The following is a 27,471-nucleotide window of genomic DNA, read 5'->3' as shown; positions in this document are numbered from 1 at the left end:
CAAGAAACCTTAATTTTATGAATCCTTATGCCTATTTAGCATAAAGTCCATATGTGCATCTCAAGCTGGCTGCTGTTCAAGGTTAACGGTAATTCATGGTTTTGTAAGATTGTGACCTTGGACCATAAAAGTGATTATAGTTAAATATTATTTCAAAATGTTACATTGTGTAGTTCGCTATGATGGCTTAGTGTTTTGCAGTATAGATGCGTTTTAGTAGAAAGTATTTGCCTTGACTCATTTTCTTTTGTTTTTCAGGAAAAGAAATGGAACAAGTTCAGTAACTATCCAGTCTAAAGTCTTACTGATATCTTGAGGAATCTTACAAATATTTATTTTGAATTGAGAAAATGACTGCAGATATAGAAGAAAGTACAGGTTGTTGGAAAAGAATACCTGTCAAAAAGTGGATCATCCAATAGTTAATTTGGAAGTAGTATAAAATAAATATACCTGTTATGGTGCGATTCTGGAGCGGAGTTAACTCTCTAGCACACAGGTAGCTCTCCAAGGAGGGGGGGGAAAAAAAAGAGAGCTTTCTGTTTTTCTAAATTATGGAAATTTTTTGGAAGACGTGGACATGGATTTTGAGCCTAGTCATGGTTTCATCGGAATTTCACAGTGACAACAGGCTTTCATATAGTTCTCAAGGTAGGGGTCTGACCTCTGTAGTTGACAAGAAGCATCTATTTTTGCATTGTATTTGGGTAATATCTTCTAAACCACATTTATATAATTCATGAGATCATATGGGCTCTGCTCTTAATTTTATCATGGTTCATTGTTGAAATTTAAATACAGCAAATCTGACTTTTTTTTTTGTTTTGTTTTAATTTCTTTCTGTCTACTTTTCACTGTAGGAAAACGTTGCAAATTAAATCTAGTAAAATGTTGTACGTGGTAATAGTTCAGAGTCTTGCCATAACAACATTAAGATGTGTTTAGACTAGGAAGTAAGGATCTAATCTTACTTTGATCCATTAACATTTATAGGTTTTTAATGAAATGAAGAGCTGTTTACATGTTTTTGTAATATTTTCATTACTACTGTTTTTATTCTTGCAGGTGGATCTAATAGCTTTTGTCTTTCAGTGGTATCCCTAGGAGGAATGTGTCCTTCTTGGGTTAGAATTTAGTGCCAAATGTTTTCATATTTTGGGTAGATAGGAAAAGATAAGTAGTTAAAAACTTTTGTATTTCCAGTGACATCAAATTAATAGGAAACTGACTACATCGTCTTGACTTAGAAAGAAAAGAACATTTTATTTATTTTATTTAGTAAAATGCTATGTCTTGCATTTTCCTGAAAATGACTTTTACTCATGAGGGTGATGAGATTTAACCAAGTATGGTTTATGTTTATACTACTACTTGTTGTTTCCTGTTATATTTTCTTCTCTTCTATGCCCACTCCCTGGACTGTCTTACCTTGTGATTACAAAGAGGAATTCCTGTCTTACCTTGAACACTACCAACTAACAATCCCAATAAGGGTTGATCAAAATGGAGCCTTCCTCAGCTTTACTGTGAAAAATGCTAAACCCTCAAGAAGGAGGAGGAGCACAGACCCTTATGACCAAGAACTGGCAGCATCTAAATTATTTTTTAAACTTTCTGCCTATGGCAAGCACTTTCATTTAAACCTGACTCTCAACACAGATTTGGTGTCCAGACATTTTACAGTAGAATACTGGGGGAAGGATGGACCGCAGTGGAAGCACGATTTTTTAGACCACTGTCATTACACGGGATATTTGCAAGACCAACACAGTACAACTAAAGTGGCTGTAAGCAACTGCAATGGTCTGGTAAGTGCACATTACATGTTCTGGTATAATAGTGTGCTTGTCCCTTTTAAATTACATAAGAAGAACTTAATTGGCATATCTTTCAGTTTTTTGAGTCCCTGCGGGAAGCAAGCAGACAGGAAGGTGCAGAAAACCCCTAAAACCTGATCTGGGTCCTGGGGAAAAGTAGTCATCAGTTTTTCAAGCTTAATTGTAAGTACTAAGACCCAATTCTGTAGTCCTTTAGCAGGCAACATTTTCAGTGTTCACAGTGTCTGCATTAGGGCTGCAAGATATTAGGTCTGTGCCAAGATCCTTACAGGTTATAAAAAATGTTGCAAGCTCAAGGGATAGCGAGGACGAAACCGTGGATCCTGTAGGGTGCTGAATCTCTCCAGAGGGACGCTGATTCAACTGAACACCCTCTTGTCATCTTTGAGAATTTGGGTTTAGAAACTTTGAGTAAGTAACAGAGAAGAGGAGTTGCTTGGTGTAGAAGTTGTCATTGCTATTAATCCAAAGAGTGAAGAGGAAAGTAGATCCTTTGCAAGTACTAGCACTGGGAAGTAATTATTTACCTTTCTTTAGAAATATTTTGTTTAGAAATTGTAAACAGTTGCATTTAAAAGTAGGGTTAGAAATTCTTACCTTTTATTCTTATCTCTTCTTGGACTGTTGATTTCTTGATCACATGATTGTAGTACTTGCATGGGAAAAAGCTTCTTTTATTCCCAACAGAAATTAGAAAACAAATGCAAAAAATTAAAAAACCAGACTGTTGAGTAACAAAATACTAAAAGAGAAGGGCATGACTAGGAAATACTAAGTAATTTATCTAGTAAAAATACATGTATATATTATGGTTATTCATTCTGGTTTTTAATTATAGTAGACCACTGGTCAATCTTCTTGTTAGGAATAGACAGATCTAACTAATGGCTAAGGAAAAAAAAAAGATGACACAGACTTGCTAAACTAATCCCAGTTTATCCTTGGAACTGCTATTGAGTAATGTATCTTGGGATGTTATTTACAAATAAAAGCCAGCTGCTTCAGACCTACCCAGCAACTTGTGATACTCCTGATACAGTCTGGGTTAACGTTTTGGAGTACTGTTGAGCAAAAAGAATTTAATAGGGAATTCCGGGGCTCAGTGAACACTTTCAAAGAAATGTAGTTAAAATGATGTTCTGTTGAGTGTGGTATCACAGTTTGGTTAATGCAGACTGGTAGCAGATAGGTCTGAATTTATTATAATTTTCACTTTGGTTTTGCAGTTCTCGTATAACAACTTCTTTGTCACAGTTATTTAAGCTCTTAACTAATATACTCTATATCATTTTGCTTTTGAGTTGTTTTCAGCTAAAAATTACTATGGACACTAAATCCCTGCTTTCAGGATTCACTTCTTGAAAGAGGCTACGTGCCTTTATATCTCCAGAGTTTCTGCCAGTAGTGGCACAGAGTGGTTGGCCACTTGGAGCTTGCAGTCAGTGCCATGGTGATCCCATTTCAGTTCTGCTCTGACCTTGGCCAGGGTGTGAGCCAAGAACATGTGCTCTTGATTTAGCCAACTCTTGTTTTCCTTTCTTGTTAGGAAAACAGGAGTGGGATAGGCAGGAAGAAGTCCATGTTTTCCTATCAGCTTTGCCCATCTCTTGCTCCTGATGGCACTTGTTTTCTTCAACGAATTTAGCAGCATGGGAGGTATCATGGTGAAGCAGAACTCTTTTTTTTTTTTTTTCTCTCTTCTGTGCCTCACCCCCGGAGGTGACATTGAGCACTGCCATTACTGTGTGTTTTCCCTCTGCTCTCAGCCTTGCTGTTTTGCTGGAGGGAGGCTACCTGTTCTGCGGTTCTAGGTGTCAGTATGTTAACAACGTTAACTTTAGCATGGAGTGCTTCCAAGTTAAATTGTCATCTTGAGTGCTTTTAGTTGTCATCAGCTCTTTACATATTTCTTCCAGGTACTAAGGCAGCTTTAATCCAGTCTCTGGACACACCACAACTGGCACTCTCAAGTTCTTCATGGTCATGCCTCTTCCTTGGGACTGCAAGTGTCAGGTGTCCACTGCATCTCCTAAGAAGGCCTAGTCATAAGCACGCGAGGCTCCTGTCATGCTCCAGAAGCAGCAGCAGAGGTGACACAAGGCTCTTTCTCAGAGAGGCAGGAATCCTGCAGTGGGGTAGGCAGTGGTAGGCTCAACTTGGTGTTGTCCTCTGCCATACAGAAACGCCCCTGTCATCCCGTGTTGGCAGGGCCTTCCAGAGCTCGGAGTATGGGAGTTACCACTCCATTCAGATGAATCCATCACAGACTTGTTTTTACATGATGATTCCTACTGAGGCATATTTTGTTATAGAGAAGCTGGTTAGAACATGTTTAATAAAGCAGTTGGCAGTGAATATTGAAGACAGCATTACTTGTTTTAGAATTAGTGATAGGTCAGAGTATGTCGTCCTTAAGGCATTCGTTGGATTTTCCAGTCTGATTGTTGGGTCTGTAAGACACTGCCAGTCACGTTCTGCGTAGTCCTTGATTAACACCTGTCTCAAAGCTAGTCATTTTAAGTTTAACACTAAAACAAGAGTAATCTTTAACAGTGAGTATTAACTCACAAGCAAAATTTAAGAATTCCATTTGCTCCAGTTGTCCTGTTAAGTTTTAGGGTTGCCAAATGAGTCAAATCTAGAATCATGGAATAGTTTGGCTTGGAAGGGACCTTTAAAGATCATTCTGTTTAGTTATTCAGGGTGGTCAGGTGAGACCATGATCTAATTAACATAAGTTGTATGACTTTGAAGAACACTTGTAGTATCTGAGTGGAGTTCTAGTGCAAGGAGGGCTTTCTCTCAGTTTCATTATAATAAGACTGATGAGCAGTCGGTTCATTTCCCTGTCACTGTTTCCTGTTTCAGCTTCTCCCTCTATATTGCTCATTACCAAGTGCCCCAGAATTACAGGCTGCTGCTTACTGAAGTTTCCTTCATTGCAGCGGTTTCCATCTGTTGGGCCCTGATTATGCTATAAATTGTCTGAAGTTATGAGGAAAGCTCTATAATCCAGTGAGCAGTCATGGGAGGAAATTGAAGGTCTTGTCCAGGAGGCTTGCTGGCTTCCAAACTCCTACTTACTGTAGTAGATGTTACATTTGTGGATGGATTGCAGGTTTGGCCTTCTCATGAAAGAGCCTGCAACGAGCAGCGTTTTGGGGCCTTTGGATGTTGGGTGCAATGCAACAAGGCTGAGGCATTGCCTAAGCTGAGTGTGTCACACTGAAGGAAAGAAGAGAAGAAACAGCAGCAGACTGGCTGAAGAGGGAAGAACACCGCCTCAAGGGAAAGAAGTTTGTCTCATTCTGAGAGGAGCAAGTCTTAAGGAAGAAAAGTTTTGGAGCTCACAGTAATGGAATCGAGCAGAAACCAAACTTTTTGCATTCTGACTTACCTCTGTCCTCTGCCAAACTTCAAAGATCTTAACTGAGTACTCAATAAGTTTTATACAGTAGCAGATTTTCTCATTTTGAGCTGAAAAGCCCAGTAGTGGGAAATACTTTAAAATGTGTAGAAAGTGATTCTTATTAGGAAAGTGGATGAGATGTTAAATCACATTTTGAGGCTACTATGGCTCCAAGGAAATGTTTACTGTAAAAGACCAATTATTTCCGTAGCATGTGAAGTTCTATGCACTGCGTAACATTTTTGCTGAGTATCGCAGGTGTCTCCATCCAAACAGAAATGCTAAAGAAAGCACAAGAAGTAGGCTGTGGCTAAAAGCATGACCTTACTTGGTTAAAGGAGGCATTATTTTGCTGGAAGACTTCATGTTTGTTTCATCTATTCCTAAATTCATATGTGTATAAATTATTTATACTCTTCTTAAATTAGCTCATTTGAAAGCTGATTCTACCATAAAGAATGCATCTACTTTTATAGATTATAAATTGCGTATCACATATTATTTTTGAATCGTATGTCAAATAATGTCTAATTTATAAAATAATTTATAAAGATCAGAAATTATATTGAAAAGAATATATTGTTCTAGATCAGTGTCTTTGGAGTTCTCTTTGGTGCTAATATGTATTTGCAGTATAGACTTAGTATTCAGAAAATTATACATAAGCTGTCCCTGTCCTAGTTTTAAGGTGTCTTGTTAGATTCCATGATATACTGTCTCTGGCCAGATCACTACTTTTTTCATCTTTAAGAACACAGTAGGCTAATACAATCTTTTTCCTCAGTCATAAAACGACACTGGCATGTATAGCCAGCTGTAGACATTCTGAACAACACTGACACGTTTTTAGAAGTTTCTGTTACTACTACTTTATATTAAAAATGGATAATGCATAAGGTCCAGAAAGGTTCAAGTCATGAAGAAACTGTAAAGCAGTAGTACTGTGTGGAAAAGGCACACACTTGCTTGTCCTCCATAATTCAGTTTGCTTCTGTGACTGATGGACATCCTCCAGCTGCAGGAAGTTAAGGCCCCAGCTGGACAGCCTGACAGAAGAAGATTCCTTTTCACAAATTCAGGGGAACTCCATGTGGATTCACAGATTTGTCTGAGCATGTCAAACTGCTGGATCCAAACCTTATATATGTTAGCAGGAGTTGGCAGCCTGTAGTGGGATTGGATAACATAGGACCTCAAACAATCTGTTTTAGATAATGATCTTGGGAATGTTGCTTGTAGTAACCTACTTGGGGCATTCAGCTTGTTTCTTAAATTCATAGTATTTTGTCAAAACCTTTTGCTGGTCATTCTTATGTTGTAAGGGTATTTCTTATGGTTTGGAGCAGAAGTTTAATTTACAAACTGTTCAATAGCAAAACTAAAAAAAAAAAAAATTAATTCCTTTTAATGCTTTACAAGGGCATTATTTCAGTCTCCTTTTTCAGCTGAAATTGTGTTTTGCCCAAATAGTAGATTATAAGCCTAAAACAGGGTTTAGTATATGCTGAATGCATATACAATGGAAATATCTCTAGCCACATGAATTTTCTAGACTCAGAATAAATGCTGATTGTCACTGACATAGGTACTTTTTCTGTACAGAATTTAGAGTGCTTCTTGAATATCAGTCACTGTGATTCAACAAGACCACTTGCATCAGTTTAATATTGGAAGAAGAGTTTTGTTTGCAAGCAAAATTAATATGTTAGGTTTAAAATGGTATACGTGTGTCAGGCTTATGTGAAGGGCATATGTAGGGCAAGTGCGTTTCCAGTGTTTATCAGATCATGTGGCTGGCTGGAGCTAGTGACCGCATACATGTTCTGACTACCTGGTGGTAGGTGTAAGTTAAAATTTATTTGCAGTCCCTCAACTAAATGTTACTCAAATGTCTTTTCTTAAACCACCATCGTGTTTGGGCAGATGAGATCAGGTGTCAACTAGGTGTAGGAAAAGTTAGTGATACTCTGGTAACCTTTTTCACTGCTGGTACCTGAAGGAACTGTGATCATGGTTTGCAGACATTTGTAATAGTTTTTGTGTATTTGCTCCTGCAAATACTCAATTTGTATAGAGAATTAATGCCACAGTTAAGTGTTGTTTATGACATCTGAATTGACTCACTCCCGTTGAGGTAATCTCACTGCTTAAAACTATCAGTTTCAGTATCTGATATAAATGTTTTATTCCTGCTTAGAGTTGTTAACCTGGCTGGACTTGAGTACAGACATGAAGGATGTGTGCTCTGGAGTAATCAGATTTAGGTTAAGACCCACTCTGTTGCAGAGGCAGAGCCACAGGTTGGGTGGTACCTTTGTGTCCTCAGGCTTGGCGTGAAGCGGACAGCCTGATGGTGTTGGCTAGAACCACTCTGCAGGACTCTTCCTGTGGGAACATAATACCAGAGCTTATTATGGCTCAGGATTTGCTTGAACCCAGATGTCTGACATCCAGACTGGATGCAGTCCAGACTATCAAGGTTCTTTCTGCACATCTGGCAAACCCAGTTACAATTTGGTTTATATTTTCAATACTATTTAGGCAGCAGTGTACAAGTAAATGATTTATTTTGTAGTAAAATCTTAGACTCCAAGTAACAAGAAGGCATTGTGAGAGGAATTTGATATCAGCATCTTCCAGGTGAATACAGACCCTGATGTTACCTTCTTGTGTAAATAGTTGAGTTCATAATGAATAATACCGCTGAAGCGGAACACTTACTGTTATATTTGCTATGTAAGGAATGTGTAATTGAAAGCTCCAGTGTGTTCATTCATATATTTTCAAAATTTATAAAGAGGGTTATAATTGGAAAACATTGTTGTTTCTGATGTGTTATGCAGGATTTTTTGTTTTGTGAGTTTTATGTTGTTAAGTTTTATGTTGTTACTGAAATCCGGTTATTCCAGGAGTGAAGAATGGCAGGCATTTGATCTACAAGACAGCAGCAGGATGACAGCTTTGACCAAGAGTACAATGGCAAGCCCTGATCTTAGAAACAGCTTTAGGATATTTAGAACAGATATGGAGCAAGTGGTCTTATGGCTGATCATAGAGGCCTCACCAGAGGGAAAAAAAAACCTCCTTTAAAAAAAGGTGTATGTGTAGTACTTGCTTTACAGATCAAAGATGTGGTAGAAATTTGTGATTCATCAAATCAAGGTATGAATGCAGAAGTTCCTGCTTCTGGTCTTCTACTTGATGAGTAGTTCTTTCTCCTGGTGTAGAAAGTTCATACATTCATAATTTTCTAGGTATGGGTACTAGAACTTTCTATTTAGCAAATGTAGGTGTAGGAGTCTGTCAGGGCTTATTTCTGTATCTGAAAGGATCCTCAAACTGGATTTTCTGCTAAAGTTCAGTTTTAATTGCTGAAGGTTCAGGAAATTGCATAGTTGGCCTGAAATCTCCCCTTTCTTCCATAAACCACTTCCTGTTTGGAAGAAACTGAGTTCACAAATGTGAAAGTTATGAGAATAGAATATCTACTATTCTGCACTGCAGTATGAGGGGAAAAAAATGTTCATTTGTTACGGAGAGTGAAGTCGAGTGCATAGTCTGCAACAACTCGGATTTGCCAGATTTGTGGCAAGACCTTTTAAGGAATAAATGCTTTCTAGAGTGTAGCCTAAGTTAATAATTTGATCTTAATAACTGGCTCAGTTTGGAATTAGGCATCTGGATGTAGAATGCTGAATGGTCTCCCTGAATATGTGTTCTAAACTTAATACTTCATGCCGTTCTTCTTTGACGCAGTATGTGGCTTTAAGCATCTCCCGGTATGGCATCATAGAGGGATATTGGTCTCACCATTTGAGCAAGGCCATTTTGTTGTGGTGTCACTTTTAATGGATACGAATCATGTAGGTTTCGAACATCTCTGTGAAGAGATATTTGTCGTCTTCCAAGAATATCTATTACTTTCTTACTACCTCCACTAAAAATGATGGGAAAGAACCCCAGAAACAGGACAATGCTATTTTTATTCTTTTCTCATTGTGTTGCATGTAGGTGGTTACTCCTGCTCTCACTAAAATCAGCAGAGGAGAGCTGGCTCACACATTGTTTTCTGTATTGGCTGTGAATTTCTTCAGAGGTAGATGATAGTCAAATGTTTTTTAAAGTTAGCTTTTTAATAGGAACTTTTTATTGTCTTTTGCAAGTTTTTATTTTCTTATTTTCTTCTTTAAGCATGGAGTCATTGCTACAGAAGATGAAGAGTATTTTATTGAGCCTTTGAGGAATGTAACAGAAGATCCTAGTAACTTTAATTATGAGAATGGTCATCCTCATGTTATATACAAAAAATCTACCATGCACCAGCAACATCTTTATGATCACAGTCACTGTGGAGTCTCAGGTAAATGAGTATGATTGTCACTCTGTTTAAAAAATTGTAACTTAAGATGTGCTTTAAAATCTTGCTTGGTTCACATATAAGACACAGTGGAGAATGTAGCAATGGGAATCCTCCTTTTGGGGGATGCAATGTGTCTTGTTGAAAAGTAGTTTTGCTTTTTTTCAGATTCAGATCGAGAGCATAGTGTCTTCCTAAAACTCAGAAACTGGGAGTAAGTCTTGTTTTATGCCTGTGTGGTGTACAGAGGTAGTAATGAGCATGGGCTTCCGCAAAATGTTCTGTAAGTGTACGTTGTTCACCAACTGGAAAGCATGATTGAGTGACTAAGTATTACAGCTCAATGTTTAGTAAGTGTTCCATCTCATCTGAGGAAACTTGACATACAATAAATGTGTTAGCATTATGAGTAGTAATACATTTGGATCTGGAGCCCACATCTTTCTCATTTTTGGAGGTTTCTGGTGTTTTGATATTGGCTTTCAGTTCAGTGGGTTAACATCATTCCATAATATTCGAGTATGTGATTTACAGGTGCCTTATGGGAAGGATTATATAGTTTTGATTGAGACATGTTTTCTGTGTAAAGCAGTTTTAACTTCCACAAATACAATTTTCAAGTACTCTTTGACATTATTTTCACTTGCTTAAACTGAAGCTGAAACCTGACTTCACGGAGACAGCATGAAGTAAATCTGACAAGTTATTTGAGAGCACTAAAATAATGTGGTTTTTTTACATAATAGAAAAATGTTCTAACCTTGTCATTTGTTTATATTTCAGAAGTAGCTTGTTCTTAAAAGTTCAGTCCTAGATGGTTGTATGTCATGAAATTCAGTGCACAGGGCAGGCTGACAAATACCCATCTTAAAATAAAATAATATCTGTTCACTGTTCATTGATGTAACTTATTGCAACTTCTTTTGGAAGTTGTAACTTTTACTGGCACCAGCTGATTAAACTTAGAGTTACAGATTGTCTAGAAAGACCCCTGCCTGGGAGACAGTTTTTCCTGAGTGTTTCAGTTAACTGTGTTTAGGGAATGTCAGAATTTATGTGTGTAACTTCTATTTTAGTTTGGAAGCATTATGCTATCTATGTGCTTCTAATATTGCAAAGCAAGTCTTCTAACTATTACTGCATGCTAACTGATTGCAGAGTAAGAGTACTAATGTATGTACATTTTGTACAGGCAAAGCTGTCACTTAAGCCTCTTGAAATAAGTGGAAGGATTATGAAATGTAGGATGATGCAATTTTTACCATTATTATATCCCCAGAAAAAGAAAGGGTACTGGCCTCATGTCAGATGTTATCCTCTAGATTAATGCTGAGGACATTATTATCCTCCAAGTGAGGAGGAAGCAATGGCAGCTAGTTTGGTCAGGTTGCACTCAGTTGTTCTGGCGGTATGTCGTACCGATCATAGGTTGATCAGAGCTATGCATCTTGTGTGCATTTTTTGTGAAACATGCGGTAATGCTTAGCATTTATTCCTTTGCGTATTTGATGCTGCCTTTGTTCTTGGAAGCTCCTGTGCATTTCCTGAGCTTTCATATCTGTCACATCCTGAAGTCCTTAATTACTGAAATTCTAAAGCACTGCTTTTTACAAGCCTCAGGACTACTATCATGCTTATTCATCTCAGTTCCTGCTTTTCCTGTTGTTCTGAGTACTACTTCCACGCCAGGAAAATTTCAGAAAAAATTTTCCCTCCCCCAAAACTGCAAGGTCTTACTTTTCCAGATGACGTGCATCTTTAATGTTCGTCTCATGGGTACCAAAACCTTTTAAACCCATTTTCTGAGCACTGTTGCAGCTTTATCACAAAGTGGCATGGCATCCAAAGCATCTCCAGAATATCTAAAAAGTAAAATAAAATACTACTTTTCAGTTTCCCAGCTTTCAGACCCCAGGACTAAAGCCAGGTTTACAGTAATCTTTGGAGCATTTGACTGGTTTTGGAAGTTTTGAGCAGTCCAATTTTGTGTTTTAAAATGCAGTCGTAACAAACCTGTAGTTGCTTTTTGGCAGTATATGATTTATTTTGTCTGGAGACTGATTTTAGCTTTACATGCAGAAGAATATTGCCAGTATAATATGTTGGGAGGAATCTGCTTGTGTAGCTCTACCACTATTCACGGCCTGGCAAGTTTCTCCTACTGAATCTAGACCTAAATTTATCGTGTATATGTTCTGTATCAGGGAAGGGGTTAGGATTTTGAAGTGTTGATAGAGACAAGGGAAGTGTTATTTCTGACCTTTTTGAGAAAAATTGCAATAAATGGTAGAAAGTGGGGTAGGGAATTTGGTGAAAGGATGATAATGATTGGTTGGGATGAGCAAGTGATGGACTACTTCATAGTAGATAGTAGAAAATTATGGTGGCTAATACAAAAGAAGAATTGGAGAGGCAGGGAGATTCAGATAAGAACATGGGATAGATTTTCATAACCTAAATTAGATTTTAAGCAGTTAAACATAAGAATGTTTAAAAGGTAAAAAATGTTAAACTACTATTTCATGTATGTATTGTCACCAGGTTAACTATGTTTTATTAAATGTAGCTGAAATCATTAAGGCCTTGGTAAGAAGTTGACCACTGTCAAATCCCAATTGCTTCAATGGGATGTGAGGCCACTGGTTATCTTGCAGAATGCCATTTTTGGATAGGATTGAGAAGCAATAAAAGTTGGCATATGAAAGCTGCAGAGTGACAAATTATTTAGGGATGGCTCTACTATATTCTACCTTATGTAGTGGGTTTACTCATGCCAGACTTTACAATTGGTGCAGTGTAAAATGAAAAAATATTTGTATATACATTAAATGATGTTAAAATAGTAAGAAAAAATAAGCACATAGTGCTTCACTTTACAATATTCTTGTAGTTGCATCAAACATAAGTAATTTTCTGTTGTGTTTTGAGATCCTTTTCTGTTTATGTTCTTTCCTCTTTTTCCACGTTCACTTAACATCTTCAGAGAACTGACTTATGAAAACTTGGGTACCATAGTTGTGAACTCCATGTCTACACATGTTTGCATTTCTTTTCAGTTGCCATTTAAAACTGCCTGCTTTTTAATTGCCTGCTTTTGTGATCATTATTTTGGGATTAATTACAGTATTTTCTTGTGTGTGGTTTTTTCTTTTTTTCCATTCTTGCTTTTTTTTTCCAGATAGCTATGTTTGAGGTTAGTGAAGTTTAATTTTTTCTTTTTTAATCTAGGAATATGGTTGAAAAATGACATAATTTGTCACAGAACTATTTTTGTTAAATGTATTGCAAACTCTTATTGACATGTTTTAGCTTTTTAAAGAAAATTCAGTCAGCATTAACGTTTTTAAAGTAAAACAGCATAAGCATTGACAGATCCTGGAGTGTGAGCCTAACTGCTCAGGATTGTTTCCAAGCTTTCCCATTATCTTGAGACCAGCTGAAGCCTAAGCTTCTCATCTGATAAGAAAAGCAGAAATGTTTGGTTTTGTGAAGTCTTCTGAGACCTTTGTTTGAAAGACGCTATCAAGATGAGTCCAAATAATATTTTCTTTTTTTCTCTGAAAGTTTTCTGCATGAGCTCATCAGTTTTCAAATGTTTAGAATAGATTTGCATCTTTGAGTGAAAAACTATGAAACAGTATTGCATTTTTAAAGTACTTCTAGCACTCTAAGAGCATCAGAAGCCCTCAAACATCAACATTTGTTGTTTGAAAATGGAAGAGTGGATTTTAAAAGATTTTAGTACAGAAGTTGTCAGAGAAAATTCCAGACATTTTTAAATCACTGCTTACGTGCGATGAAAATATTTGAACAATTAAAGCAGCTTTGAATTTCCTACAATAGAGATGAAAAATGGGAAGAAAGTTAGTATTCATTATAGAATCCTCAACAGGCTCTAATACTTGATACACTCCTTTAGAATGGATTATACCCATTGCAGAATGAGGACAATTTTGTTACCGGCATTTTTTCAACTATGAGGTTTACTTTACTTTTTTGACTTTTCTAAAATATGCACCTTTCAAAGCCAATGCTGTGACCTCAGAAATTATGAAACACTGCAACAGTGGGAATGATGAAGCATTGTATTCCTGGTTTTGACCTCAACATACATTCTTCGTGATGTAGTTACTGCTCTCTGAAAATAGTGTGCTTAGGTGAATTGCATAAAGCATTGCTTTTTCACGGAAGGTACTGGTCCTATCTCAACTCATCCTTAGCTGAACCCATTTTACTAGAGGTAAGGATGTATCTCAGAAATTGCTCACTTGAGCTGCTCTGTTCAGACAATTATAAATGTATCTAACTTAACATTCTTATGTTCATAACTATCAAGAATACCTTAAGATTGGGATCTATGTGGCCCTTCATGGAAAAGGAATATTTAATACACACAAAAATGCCGGTTTTGCAGGGAAGGGCAGGTTCAATTTTGTTCTGAGGACAGAAATTCAAAGTGAGTTTGTAATGTTTGTTTTGCTGATAAATGCAGCTGTTTGGATTTTTAGTAATCAATCTCTTGCATGCAAGAAGTATTTTTTCTATATGTTTACTTGAAACAAGTACAAACGTCAACATATTGAACAAACATCAAATTAGGGTTAAAAATAACTATAGCAATTATTCCATGTCAGGCCATTTTACACTTCCCATTGTAGTTACTTCACGAGGTAGATAAAATATAATCTGAGAGCTTTCTGAAGAGAAAAATAATTTATTTGGCTTGAAAACTATCAGGTGTGTAAGCATAATTGCCTAATACTTATGGAGTTTCGCAAGAGGGAAAAAGCTTTTTTGGTGCTTTATCAGTGTGTTTAACTCCTTAGGTTATTTTGATAGCTTTTACCTTAATTTTGAATTTTTAATTTCCAGTATGTTTTGTCCAAATGTTATATCTGTCTTGTTCTTATTTTTAAAATTCTGAAGTGTGATTGTGGTTAATTATAACTAATCTTCAGTATTAACATAGATGTGCAGAATCAGATCTGTTAAGAGAAGATCGATGACTTATTATCCAAAGTCAAATTAGCGAGAGTTGAGAATTTTAGAACTCAAAGTTAGCTTTCCATTATATAAGGTATTTTAACATTAAAAAAAAGTAATAAATTTAAGTTTTCTTTTCCTCAAGAAAGACTTCCTTTTCAAAGCTTGAAGATGGTAATCTCAACATAAAACAGCTGCATTTGAATGAGTTTTACTAGTAACCCCTCTGAAGTGTTTTATTATTTTGGTTCCTAGAAGACCTCACAAGAAGTGGTAAACCTTGGTGGATGAGTGATGGATCTGCTTTTCCAGCTTCACTTCCAGTCAATGATACGTTAAGTAGTCATAGTCGACAGAAGAGATCAGTAAGCCTTGAACGGTTTGTGGAAACGCTGGTAGTAGCAGACAAAATGATGGTGGGATACCATGGTCGCAAAGACATTGAACACTACATTTTGAGTGTAATGAATATTGTAAGTTTCATCCCTCTCTGTGTTCATACCAATATGTATGTACTGAAATGATTAGACAACTGTAAAGTATTCATTTCTTGACATGAATAATGCTTTAAAATATGTGTTGGCTTGCAGGAATTGATAGTTGAAATGTGGCAAATGTTAGAAACGTGGGAAAAATTGCAGCACTGTTTCTGTCAAGAAATACGCTGTGATTACTTTTAAATAGTTTGTCTTTAATTTAAAATTAATGTGATTACCTTTAGATTATACAGTTCTATTCTGTTTAAGTCGAGAGTCTAAACGCTCCTTGTGCTGAATGAATTACGAAGCAAGGTATAAACAGTTTTGACTGAAAAATGTGACCCAGGAGGTTTGTTTTACTGCGTGATCATTTTTTTTTTTGCCCCGAAATAACTCTTATTCAGGTGATAATGATAATTAACATTATGAAATTACATTGAACAAGAATATAGGTTAATTTTTAACCATTTAGGAAACAAGTAGTGTTTCTTGTCTGACTTTGTGCCTTTTCTTATTTTCTGGAGGTCAGGTTGCCAAACTTTATCGTGATTCCAGTCTAGGAAACGTTGTGAATATTATAGTGACACGATTAATTGTCCTCACTGAAGATCAGGTAAGAGCCGTTGCGCTAAGCTTTGTAGCTTTGAAATACAAGTTATGTTATTGTATAATATAGATTACATTTAATTATTGGTTGAAATGGCTGCATCTGAGTACAAAACCTATATTGTAATTTTCCATTACTGTAATAAAGATGAAACAGTTCAAAGGAATATTCCTCATGTATCATCTCAAAAATACCTGTTCTTCAGGTGAATATTAATACACCTTTGGAGACATCAGTTTTATTTTTAGATCTGTATTTTGACACTCTGGGTTTTTCTTGTATTGGCATGATAATTATTAAAGTTTGAGCAGAAAGAATGCCTGTTCAGTAATACACAGCTGAACTTGGGGTCAGATTTTACAGAGATAAAATTTGGCAAGAAGAGTTTATTCCTAGAAACCACTGCATCTAATTATAGTCCCATTTTAGTTTTCAAAAGGCTTAACAACTGACCTTAGTAATTTGTTTGGAACATTTCTGGTATGCATGTTGTATTGCAGCCAAACTTGGAGATAAACCACCATGCAGACAAGTCCCTCGATAGCTTCTGTAAGTGGCAGAAATCCATTCTCTCCCACCAAAGTGATGGAAACACCATTCCAGAAAATGGGATTGCCCACCATGATAATGCGGTTCTTATTACTAGGTATGGTCATTATAAGTATTGTGTTTATTGTAATTTATTTTATTTCTGTAGCTTTCTTGTTCTTACCTTACATACATATATAGAGAGAGGCTAGCTGTGAAGTAATGTAATTGGTAGGTAATCTCAAGAAGAGGAAGATTAATAGGTGGCTTGTCTTAAATATATCAGACTATTAAAATATAGATTAAGATTTTGGAAAAGTAAGCAAATTACTTGCTTCTGCTGTTATTTTCACTTCATAATTGCCAATGCAAAGTATTCCACTAGAACAGATGGATCTTACTGATTGTGGAGAACAAAACAGTGTGGAAAATGTTTTGTTAACCATAAATAATGTTTTTAATAAGAATTTCAAGCTGGAACCTCAAATACTGTAATAGTATTTCGTCTGAAAAACAGGTTCTTTCAGATTCAGGCAATGTGAGAATCTGCTTTGTAGCTGTTTTGATTTATTATGCTCAGTTAAGATGAGAACTGACAGTTTTAATAGCAAGTTTCAAAGCCTGCATATATGCCCATTTGTTTGCTATTCCACAGTTACTGTGGTAAATTCGACAAAGCTTGCACTGTAATCCTGCAGTCCTGATAAACGTATTCTTGTTTGTCCTTTGCAGTTATGGGTAGGCAACTGTACTTAGGCGGAAAACATTTTCCCCATTGTTTAAGGACATTATTTACTCAAAAAATAGAGGCAGGTGCAGTGGCAGTAGTTTGGATTAGGATCTTTTTATTATAGTTTCTGCTTTTCAGGACAAATTCTGTACTGCCTTATATGTGACCTATTTGTGGAATCATAGTGTTCACTGTAGAACACTTTTAAATAGTGATTAAAATAACGGATCTTTTCCGGAATTTTGCATAGATGTAAAAACGGCTGGTTTTTTTGGGTATGGGTGGTTTTTGTTGGTTTTGGTTTTGTGTTTTTTGAGAGGAAAGAAAAGCTAATGAATCACTTGCAGGCATTTTTGCATTCGTATTTCAAATATAAGTGTTACATGTGGTCATTAATACTATATAGTAACAGAGTGATTAAGTGCCAGAGTGATTTAGAGAGGTGTTATACTCCAAGAAGTTTAAAAAAAATTAATATTAAAGTCAATAATAAAAACAAATGTAATGAAATTAAAATATGGTTATGTTCTAAGATCTTGATTTTTCACAAAGGCTTTCGTTTATGCTCAGTTTTTTGCATACAAGTAATTCCTTCACTATGGCTGCTCACATGTGAAATTAAATACATCTTTACAGCTATGCTACACGTCAAGATTTTACGAGTATGTTTTAGGCAGTGGGTGAAAAAGTGTAATGCATAGGTGGTATTGTTGTGTCAGTTGAAGCCCCCCAATATGTATGTATAAGCTGCATTGGCAACACTATATTTTTACTGTTATGGCTAAATAACTTGATGTTTTGTTAGTGTTATTCTGGCACTGCAAAGCACAGTTGTTTCTTTCACTGTTGTGCTTTAATATGTTTTATTACTGTATATTCTGTACTGGCTTCCCCGCTCTGATATGATGTTCCCAGCATAGTTATGAACAGTTCTGTGTTCCAGATGAAGGCTTAAGTCAGTGCTAACTTGCAGGCCTTTAACGGAAAAAAGAGCAAGTTTTTGGAGAACGTGAATAATACCCATTGAAAAGAAAGTTTTTTTCATCAAGAAGTAGTAACTATTAAGGACTTATTTTATTCATTATGGGGGCTTAGTAATTATAGAAGTATGCTGCCGAATTTCTTTAGGACTTGTGTATGCTACCTTCAGACAGGACGTAAGAGTTATAAAAATAGCTTCAGGAACGTTTCCTGATACTATTGTCAGTAGAAGCATCTTCCTTCGGTTTCACTGGGGAGCTTCTGAGCATCCCTGAAATTGGTAAGAATTAGATACCTTCTTATAATGGGAACCCCAGGGTAGGTAATAGGCCTTACTAAGACGGCTTATTGTAGAGTCTTGGGATATTGGGTGACTTTGTATAACAAGGATAGCAATTACCCGGAAACTGATAATACTTTTGTGTGTGTTACTGTGCTTTTGCCTTCTTTTATTCATTTATGGAACTTTTGTTCATACTTTCTGAGTTTTGAGTTAAGCACTTAAGGTTATTTCAAGATAAGACGGTGGTGGAATTAATGTTCTGAAAGAATGAGACCTGGTGTTTTGTATAGCTCTCGCTCTTTGAATTTGCACCTAGATTTTTTCTGTTGGAGGCTATATTTAAGTCTCAAACTTCAATATTTTATCCTATAATTGTCCAAATGGGGTTCTTGGAGGCAGGTGAAAGTAAAATACTAAGCAGAGAGGTTTTAATTAGGAACTTGATTAATAGTGTAATGCTGTTAAGACAATGTCTTCTTTTTTCCATGAAGTGACTTTGACCTTAGATAAGCGTAGTGAATCCTTAAAATACTTCCATATTACAGATCAATAAAAGTAGGAGAAAAACTAGTATGATCCTTCTATCGCAAGTTTTTTTGGTAGACAAAAAGTAGTCTTTGCATTTGGTTCCTGTATTCCTGCATCACAGATGTGATAATCTCACTTTTTAACACAATGTTGGGTTCTCAGGTCTGTCATTTTAAAGCTCAGCGTAAGTTTTGAGAGTCTCTATATATTCTCCTTTGTGCCTCCCACCCCCAGTGCAGAAGTATTGATTGCCTTTTTGAAGTTAATTCTTGTCTGTTTGCTAATTTTTTTTTAACCTTCATTGGTAGCCTTCTGCTTCTTTTTGTTTCTTCAGAAATTCTCTAAGGAATAGACTATCCATAGTTTACCTTAAAAACACAAAACTTTAGAGGTCACAATGTACACTGTGATATTGTTACTTATTTTTGAAGAACATATAGCCCAGCTTCCCTTCCATTTCAATCAATTGCTTCCTTCCCTTGATCTTACAGATCATAAAGTAGCAACTGTGGAATTCCTCAGCAATAACTTGTTTAAATTGCAAGCAAAAAATTGCAAATATACAGTATGAACAAAACTATTCCTTGTCCTGTGTGCCTGCACACAATGGTAAGGGCTGGAGGGTTGCATTCCAGGTTACACTTTGTAGCAGGGGTGGAGGAGAAGATGACAAGGTTAACACACACCTTTTTTTTTTTTTTTTTTTTTCTTTTACACCCTATGAGTTCTCTAGTATTACAGTATATAGCTCAAGATGGTTAGTTTGGTTTGTCCAGGTGCTAAATAGTTGTTTTTCCAAATGATATGTGCGACTGACTCTCTAAACTTTGCAGCAATGGAGTCTTTTCCTGCAGGGAGGGACGATATTGAGTTATTAATTTACTTCCTGGTGTGTCAGTAGATCAAGTAAAACGTGTACCAAACAGCCTGTCTTAGAGAGGAAAGTTCTAGGGGGAGGTTGAGATGCCCGTGTGTGTGTCTCTCTAAAGGGGCAGAACTTGGTCTTTGAGATACAGATGTTTTAAACAGAAAAACATGTGAAACCTTACTCACTTGAAGAGATAGTACTTCTCAAAAGTCATTGTGTGAAACATCATCTCCTGTTGGTAACATCACATACCAAGATTTTGTCTTATTCTTTGTGAAGAAAACCAAATCCACTACGCTTGATAAAAGCATTAAGATCTTTTTGATGCAGCTGTAGTGCTTTTATAGGAACATAAGGGATTGTCTGCAAAAAACTTTAAGTAAAGTTTTAGTTTTGAGACTGTAAACCTGTATCTTCTCCCCACCCCACCCCAGTGCACTGTTACAGATGCACTTACATAGATACAGCTTCTGAAGTCAGGAACTTATAATATCTTGAAATACAAAAAATCTTTTACCTGGTTTGGAGTCCCCTTGAGTTAATTTTATGAGTGGTTTACTGCTTTAGCAATAATTTATTCCACAGCCCCACTGTGAAGAGATGTACTCTGTTGGAGGAATCTTTATCTGCTTGAATAAAGAATCAGTGCCATAAGATATTTTTATTGGTTAAGCCAAATACACCTCGATTTGTAGGTTAGACTGGTGTCAGTAAAAATGTTGAGAACCACAGATGGTATAATTTTTCTATTTCTCTGGGTTTTAAATGGGCTTGTATACATTAATTTTTGTGAGACAGTGAATGAGTGCTCTCAATACAGACTCTTGTATTCTTGCCAGGTACCACTGTACTTGTAATTCAGTAAGTGTATTGCTAAGCAGTGTGGTATGGCTGCTGTTAGCATTAACCCCAGTATTAGTATTCAACATGTCTCTAGCAACACTGCGGAAGCCCATATGGGAGGCATTAGCATTATTACACAATTGGTGGATTTTGCAAGTCTTTCAAGGAGAGAAATTTTACAGAACTGGTTTATTTTTATTGTGTATGTACAAGGTTAACTTCACAATGCTTCAGTTAGTCGTTCCCTAATTCATGTGCCCACATGAGCAAGGCGTACTCTCTTTCATTTGTCTGTGAGGTATGCATCCCCTGTGCGAGCCAGTGCTGCCAGTTTTTCTTATGGGGCAGAAGGTATACGTATAGGGCAGCAATCCTAAACTCCTGCAAATCTTGTGGTTCACGATCTAAGAACTGCAATGTTTCTGGCATTGCTGGAGATACTCTAGAGGGGCAAAAAGTTTCTTGTTTCATTTTACATACCTGTGTCGAGCTGACCACAATCATGCCTTTCATTTTTTTATAACATTAAGAGGTTTTAGGTAGCCGGGGATGGTTTGGTAGTTGCATTGTCCTGATAACAGTCCTAAAGGAAAATGTATTTTATGGACACAGTTGCCCTTTTACATGTCAGTTGCTTATACGTTAGTAATATACTTTTATTCTGTAGTAACAAGTAACATTTCCCCATCAGGTTCTGTACTAGTTAAGGCATTTGGTAGTGAGGTAGGGCCAGCCAGGACTCTGCACATTCCTTTCCTCCTGCAGGTCCAAGATTGTTACGCTTCTTTTCTAGAGGCACTTTTCCGTTTTTTTTCTGGGCTTCTTAACTTGTTGCAAAGATTTCTTTTCTATACAAGGCACTCTTATGTTGCTCTGTCAGGACAGAGCCTTGTCCAATAAATCTGAACACCCGAAGCATTTCTGTTCCCATGAAGTCCTGTCTCTGATCCTCATCCTGCGGTTTCTTCCTCCATTAGTAAGAAGGGCTCAGAGTTCCCGAAGTAATTCTGATGTCAGTTGTACCTGTTTGCTTCTTACTTCCTTGGCTCTTGGTCCATTAAGTAGTTTTCACCCTCGTTTTCACTCCTTGCTCTACTGGGGTTCCTTGCAGTAAATTTAAACCCCTGAGAGGAGGCTGTTTTTCCTTAGTTGATCTGTGCAAAAACCTTAAGATTGTCCATTGACTTAGTCTCCTGGGGACCATGTGTATAAGATTACTCCTCAGAGAGAGATGTTGAAAAGCTGAGATGCATATGTTGCTCTTATTGTCTGTCTCTGCAGATATTTAAAATGTGAGGAGCCCACTTTCTAAATAATAACACTAAATTCCCCATGCCTCTCTGTCTTTAGTGAATTAAAGGTGTCTAAGTGAAAAATCTATCTGCATATTCAAAATTATGTATATGGAAAAAAACCCAAACAAGCGTGAAAAGTACTAGGATTCTGCTGCAGCAGATTGAGGAGAGTAAGGTATTTGATGTTTTTTGCACAGTGCTTTGCATGATAGGAATATTTGTACTAGGATTTCTATACAAGACATTTTCCTTACAATCCTTTTAGAGACCTGCTACTGACCACTGACAGAATCAGTATGTTGCTAGATAGGGTGCTGGTACCACAGTTCTTACATTCTTACTGTTGTGTCAAAAGCTTTTTGTCAGTCTTCATTGTTCTAAGGCATCATTTGGAATGACTGCCCTAAGGTCGACAAGAAAGAAGTTGTGTCTAACAGATGCAGCTTATAATGACTGTGGGCCAATACAGGGTCTCTGTGGGTTTAGATCCATGTTCCAAGATTGCAAGCCCTGCACGTTCAGTGGGGAGAAAAACATACACAAAGATTTCAATGGAGAATTCTCCATCATTGGTTTTCTGTATGTCTTTTTGTGAGCTGAGAGAGGCTGTAGGCTGTGAAAGGATGGTAGGAAGAAAGAGGTAAGAAAAGTAGACAATAGTTAGACAATCAAATTCAATCACACAGGCAAGAGAGAAAAATATGAAATAGTTGGGAGTTGATAAAATCAGTGGCATATTATATAATTCCCCTTTATGTGACAGTTACACTTACTTGTTGGGTGGGTTTTTTTGTTCCCCCACCCCACATTAACAGACTAAGGCCTGAAATGTTGTTCAGGTTTCTACTCTTGGCTGTCAATTTTGGGGGGAGGAGGTTAGTGTAAATTGTACCTTTAAAATTTATTCCTAGATTTTGTAGCTGAAAGGAATCAAATAGACTCTGTGGGATTTGAGGGAACTCACACGGAATAATAAAGTAGCTAGAATGTGAATCTGAAAAACTGCTTATTGCATGGCAAATGTCAACCAGCAGGTGATTTGCAGCTAATTAACGAGCACACTGTGTGAGTAGAATGTTTTCTCATCAATAAAAAGGCTGTTATTTTTAATTTCTGATGCCATTAGTTGACTCTTAGTTTACAGTTGGTTAGTTAGAACATGTATATTCTGATTTAGTTTGTAAAATTTGAGTCTGTGAGGGTGGAAAAGGTATAAGGTATACCTGGAGTTTGCCTAATCCATTCCAGATGGACAAAATATGTTCAAAAAGTGTTTTATTTAATACCAAATCCAGAAGAGTGACCGATGTCATGGAGTAAAGCTCAGACTTTCATGCTCTGACTGGAGACTTCAAGTCTGAAAGCTGTTTTCTTTTTTTAATTTTTATTGGTAGATTGGTTGGAATACTTGATACTGAGTAAAAAGGCGAATAACATTCTCTATCTAAATTGAAGACAAGAATTTTTAGTGTAATCCCACAAACATCTCTTAAGATGTGCTCACTGAGTGGAACTGGTTACACACCTAATGACTTCCTGAACTGGAAAACTTGAGAATATCTACTAGCACACAGCGTGGGCAGTGCAACTTCTTATTGCCCCCAGTTAAAGTCTTTCTCTAAATGATGCAGTGAAATCTTCATTAATTAAAAATGCATTGGGATAAATCCATAAAATATCAAACTACATTTGCTGTTGATAGTAATGGTATGTTAATGCCTACAGTAGTTTACAAATACAACTTTCCTTTTACACACTAGACTTACTACAGAAGAAATAAATCAATGAAATATACTTTTGTATGCTCTATTTTTTTCCCTTTTTTTTTTTCTCCAGGCATTTACCTTCTGAGTTGCACAAAGGGTCATAAAACTATTCAAATGATAGTTTTTCCAGGAAATGTTTGGTGGTAATGGTTTGGGATATCTGTTAGAACACTCAGTTACTGCTTGGCCAGATATCTGAGCAAGGGCTTTCTAGCAGTTTGAAATGTTGTATTTTGCCTTCTTTTTTATAAAGAACATAGACTTGTGTAAAAATCTCTCATTTTTAATTTTTCTTAGTAGTCTGAGTAGAATCCTAGCATTCTTCTCTTTTTTTCCTTTCCTCCCCCCTCTTTTGCTGAAGTACAATATCAGGGCTGTTACTATTTTCACAACTTACAATGACTGGCAGAATAATACATATGCAAGTGAGTAGCTGTGCTCCTCATTCTTAATAATCCAGAGAAGTATATTAGGCCAATTTCTACCCTCGATTTTCACCAATTTTGGATTTTGTCTGTGATCTGTTGCATAAATTCTGTCTCTCACCACACATGAATACATACTACATTTTCATGTTTTCTTCACATTTTAAACATCAGTCTGGACTATTTAGCTCAATTTTATAGCTACATTTTATTAGATTACTTATGTATAAGAATACATTAAAAACATGTGCTTTTAATTAGGACGCAGGTTGTAAATTAATTCTTTAAGTGGCAACATCATATCCATTTAATTTTAGTATTCAATATTCTTCAGTTTCTGCTAGTTTACACCAGTCTGTCCTAACACAGGGTATGATTACTTATGCTTTGAGGTCAATGGCAGCATGCCCACTATTTCAGTAGAATCTGGATAAGATTTCAATTTGAGTTTGTAGCTTTTAATTATGTTCATTTTAATTATGCAAATTGTCATGTAAAATCTAAAGTGAACACTGTTTGTTCCATGCTTAATAACTTTTGAAGTATTTTGCAACTTTAAAATGTGGATTAATGAAGTTAGGTGCATGAATGTCTTAACCTTTTTTAAATTAGGGATGGTATTTTCTCTGAAGTTGTACCTATGTACCCATTTCTGTGTTAAATTCATTGCTTTTATAAACAACCTTTATGCATAGAGATAAAACACTTCCTAACTAATTTTTAAGTATATTCAGTGTGTTAAAAGTACTTTCCAAAGTGACTAGCACTACTTACAGATTAATTTTTTTTTTTTTGCTTGCTTGCTATATTAAGGAATTTACAGCAAAGAAGCAATTTTTTTTGAAAGGAAGTGTCTGGAAATTCTCCAGTCAAAGAGGAGGTGTGAATAGGCAGGGGCAGAGGATGTTACAGAATTGTCCCAAGTAAAGAAATATGTTGTAGTTCATGTCTGCAGTTGTAGCTGTGTAATTTCACTTTCATAATGTATGATGAAATGTAGTTTAAAAGGATATTAAAATTCTGACAGAACTGGATGATGGAGGTGGAGTAAAAATCCAAAGTTAAAATTCCATGCTTGAATACTTTGTAATTGCCATGCTGACTTGATCATGGGTGCTTGGTTAAATGGTACTAAAGTTGATTCTGAAATCAGATCTGCTAAACAGCAGATAAAATTCTGGTTTACACTCAAATGAAATCAAACTTTTGTTTTCAACTGAAATTGAAACATTTTAATGAATAATTTGATGAAGAAAAGAAGAAATCACATTTTTTTACATGTGGTATATTCAGAATGAAATTACCACCTGTGTTGCTTTCTCAATTATTTTCCTAACTGACACTTTTACTTTTCTAAAGATGTATGTTTCACAGTCATTATACGAAGAAAACACTGGCAAATATGGTTGCTGAAATACAGACACTGAGATAACACTGAGAACTAACTGAAATTCTGGTCAAACCATTTATTTTGCAACAGCGTGTGAAGCAACGGTGGTCTGGCCAACTGTAAAAAAATATGAAATTATAAACACATTTAATGACTAGCAAGCCTTGTGTAGATTTGCTCTTTCATGCACTATATTCCAATTCTTCCTACCATTTTGTGTTTTCTGTTCCCTTCTCTTGTTGCCACATTGACCTATTATCAGCAGGTGAAACTGTAGCACATGGGAATGCTCTGAATGGGAATATACTCAGCAAATGTAATAATTTCTGCTTCTTTAGCTTTATCTTTTACGCACAGTATTGTGTGTAGATCCTTTGTACTGAATATTTCATATGCTTTTCCTCTGTTGCATTATGTGTCTATTATACAGCAAGAGAGAAGTGGCTTTCAATTATAAGTGTTGTTGAACTAGACCTGAACAGTGGTTGAGGTCAGTTTCAACTGTTTATCACAAATAGGAAAATGTATAAAAAATACTTTTATGTTAAAGAAGCTTTTTTTATTTTTAGGTTTTGCATATTATGCATAAGCATGAAGTTTTCTGTAAGTGCAACAAATTGTAAAATGAATAGGGGTGTGCATCCTTTATTTTAACATGTTTTATCATATATAGTTAGGATGGTAAGTCCCAGCAATGTGGTAAAAAACAACTGAAAATAATAGACCCAGTGAGGGGAGCCCTTGAGTGATGTCAGCTGAGACTGCCATGTATGATGTTGCTGATAATTTGACTGTCAAGATTGTACCAGCAGTCACTAAGTTTTGAGCACACATTACAATAGTGAATTGCCTCAATATCATTTTATGTCAGAATTGTTTCTGTTTGATTAGTGGAAGCAAGCTTGAAAACCATGATTAAAAACTATTTTGGGTGGGTTTTAAGTACCTGGTTTGTACATTCAGAATAACTCCTCCAGTATGCTGTGCTTACATCTGTATACAAAGCAAGTAATCTCCTACAATGACCAGCTGAAAACCACAGAACTCTTCTTTGTCACCTTTGTATCTGTCTCTTCTTACCTACTTTTCATCATGCATGATGAAAGCATTCTTTAATTTAGACCAGAAGTCCTGCTGTACTTTTATTTCTTCTCTAATTCTTCTCTATTTTGAACTAGATGATTGTTCTAGGTCCCTTCCAACTGAAATATTCTGCTCTATTCTATTCTTGCTGGTTTGTAGAAGCCTTTAGTTGAAACACTTTATTCAGGCAAGCACTGACTATACCAAGTGTTTTAAGGAGAAAGTATATACTGGTGCACTTGCAGTCTTTCAGAGAGAGGGGACATACTTGTTTTCAGTATGTATTTGCCTGCCTGAACATTAAGATTTCCTTTAATACTCTTTATACCGCAGTGTGGAGTGGCTTTTTTTGGTGGTAATACAGTGCAGTGAAGTATGCAGCAAGGTCACTATTTGTTACATGTAGCACTTTTATTTAAATAAGTTAAATAAGTTCTTTATATGTAATGGAGAAATTACAATTGTTCTGACCATTAGAAAAATACAAAACATAATCTAAAAACATTTAACTGTTAGATATCAGACACATTATACAGTGGGGCTTCTATAGCTATAAAGGAAGATTTTGATCTTTCTCAGCCTCATCCAAAACACTTTTTTGCTATGAGAATAATATGTGATTTTATCTTCCTTTGCCGATGACCTCTATACATTTAACTTCTCTTTAAGTGGTTCTGTTTAGTGAGTTGTCAGGAAGAGTATTTACTATGGCTGCAGTCCTGTGTTTTGATCTATAAGTCAAATTCATGCTTGTGCCAAATGCCTTAAGTATTAACTGGGCTCTGCACAATTAGATACACATAAAAAAACCTAACAACCCTGCATATTCAGTATTTCATATTGAAGGATTTAGGCCATGTAGAGGGCAGAATACTTTCTTATTCTTCCTTACAGGTGATGAAAACTACATTTAGTGTATGGGCAGAAGGGGAAAGAACATGAGAACATCATGTATGTGTGCATGCGTGTGTGGGGAGCAAAACCCCAAACCTTTTTCTTTCCACACTTTAAAGCAAACAAACTAACGAACAAAACCCTGCGGGTTCCTCAGCCTGAAACACCGGAGTGTCAATCTTTA

The 27,471-nt window shown here is 36.3% G+C and overlaps 1 protein-coding gene across 1 annotated transcript; it reads left to right on the top strand.

The window, feature by feature from the left end:
• Nucleotides 1-257: 257 nt before the first annotated feature.
• LOC104618110 (A disintegrin and metalloproteinase with thrombospondin motifs 6-like) lies at nt 258-16,319 on the top strand (the record flags this gene model as incomplete). Its single annotated transcript, XM_010283626.1, has 6 exons — nt 258-651; nt 1,444-1,808; nt 9,439-9,607; nt 14,846-15,060; nt 15,596-15,679; nt 16,174-16,319. Coding segments are annotated over exons 1-6 (1,076 nt in total), but the record flags the coding sequence as incomplete, so codon positions are not given.
• Nucleotides 16,320-27,471: the final 11,152 nt, after the last annotated feature.

The sequence above is a fragment of the Phaethon lepturus genome, unplaced genomic scaffold (genome assembly GCF_000687285.1).
Source record: "Phaethon lepturus isolate BGI_N335 unplaced genomic scaffold, ASM68728v1 scaffold7263, whole genome shotgun sequence".
NCBI lineage: Eukaryota > Metazoa > Chordata > Aves > Phaethontiformes > Phaethontidae > Phaethon > Phaethon lepturus.
This window is presented reverse-complemented; position numbering and strand designations above follow the sequence as displayed.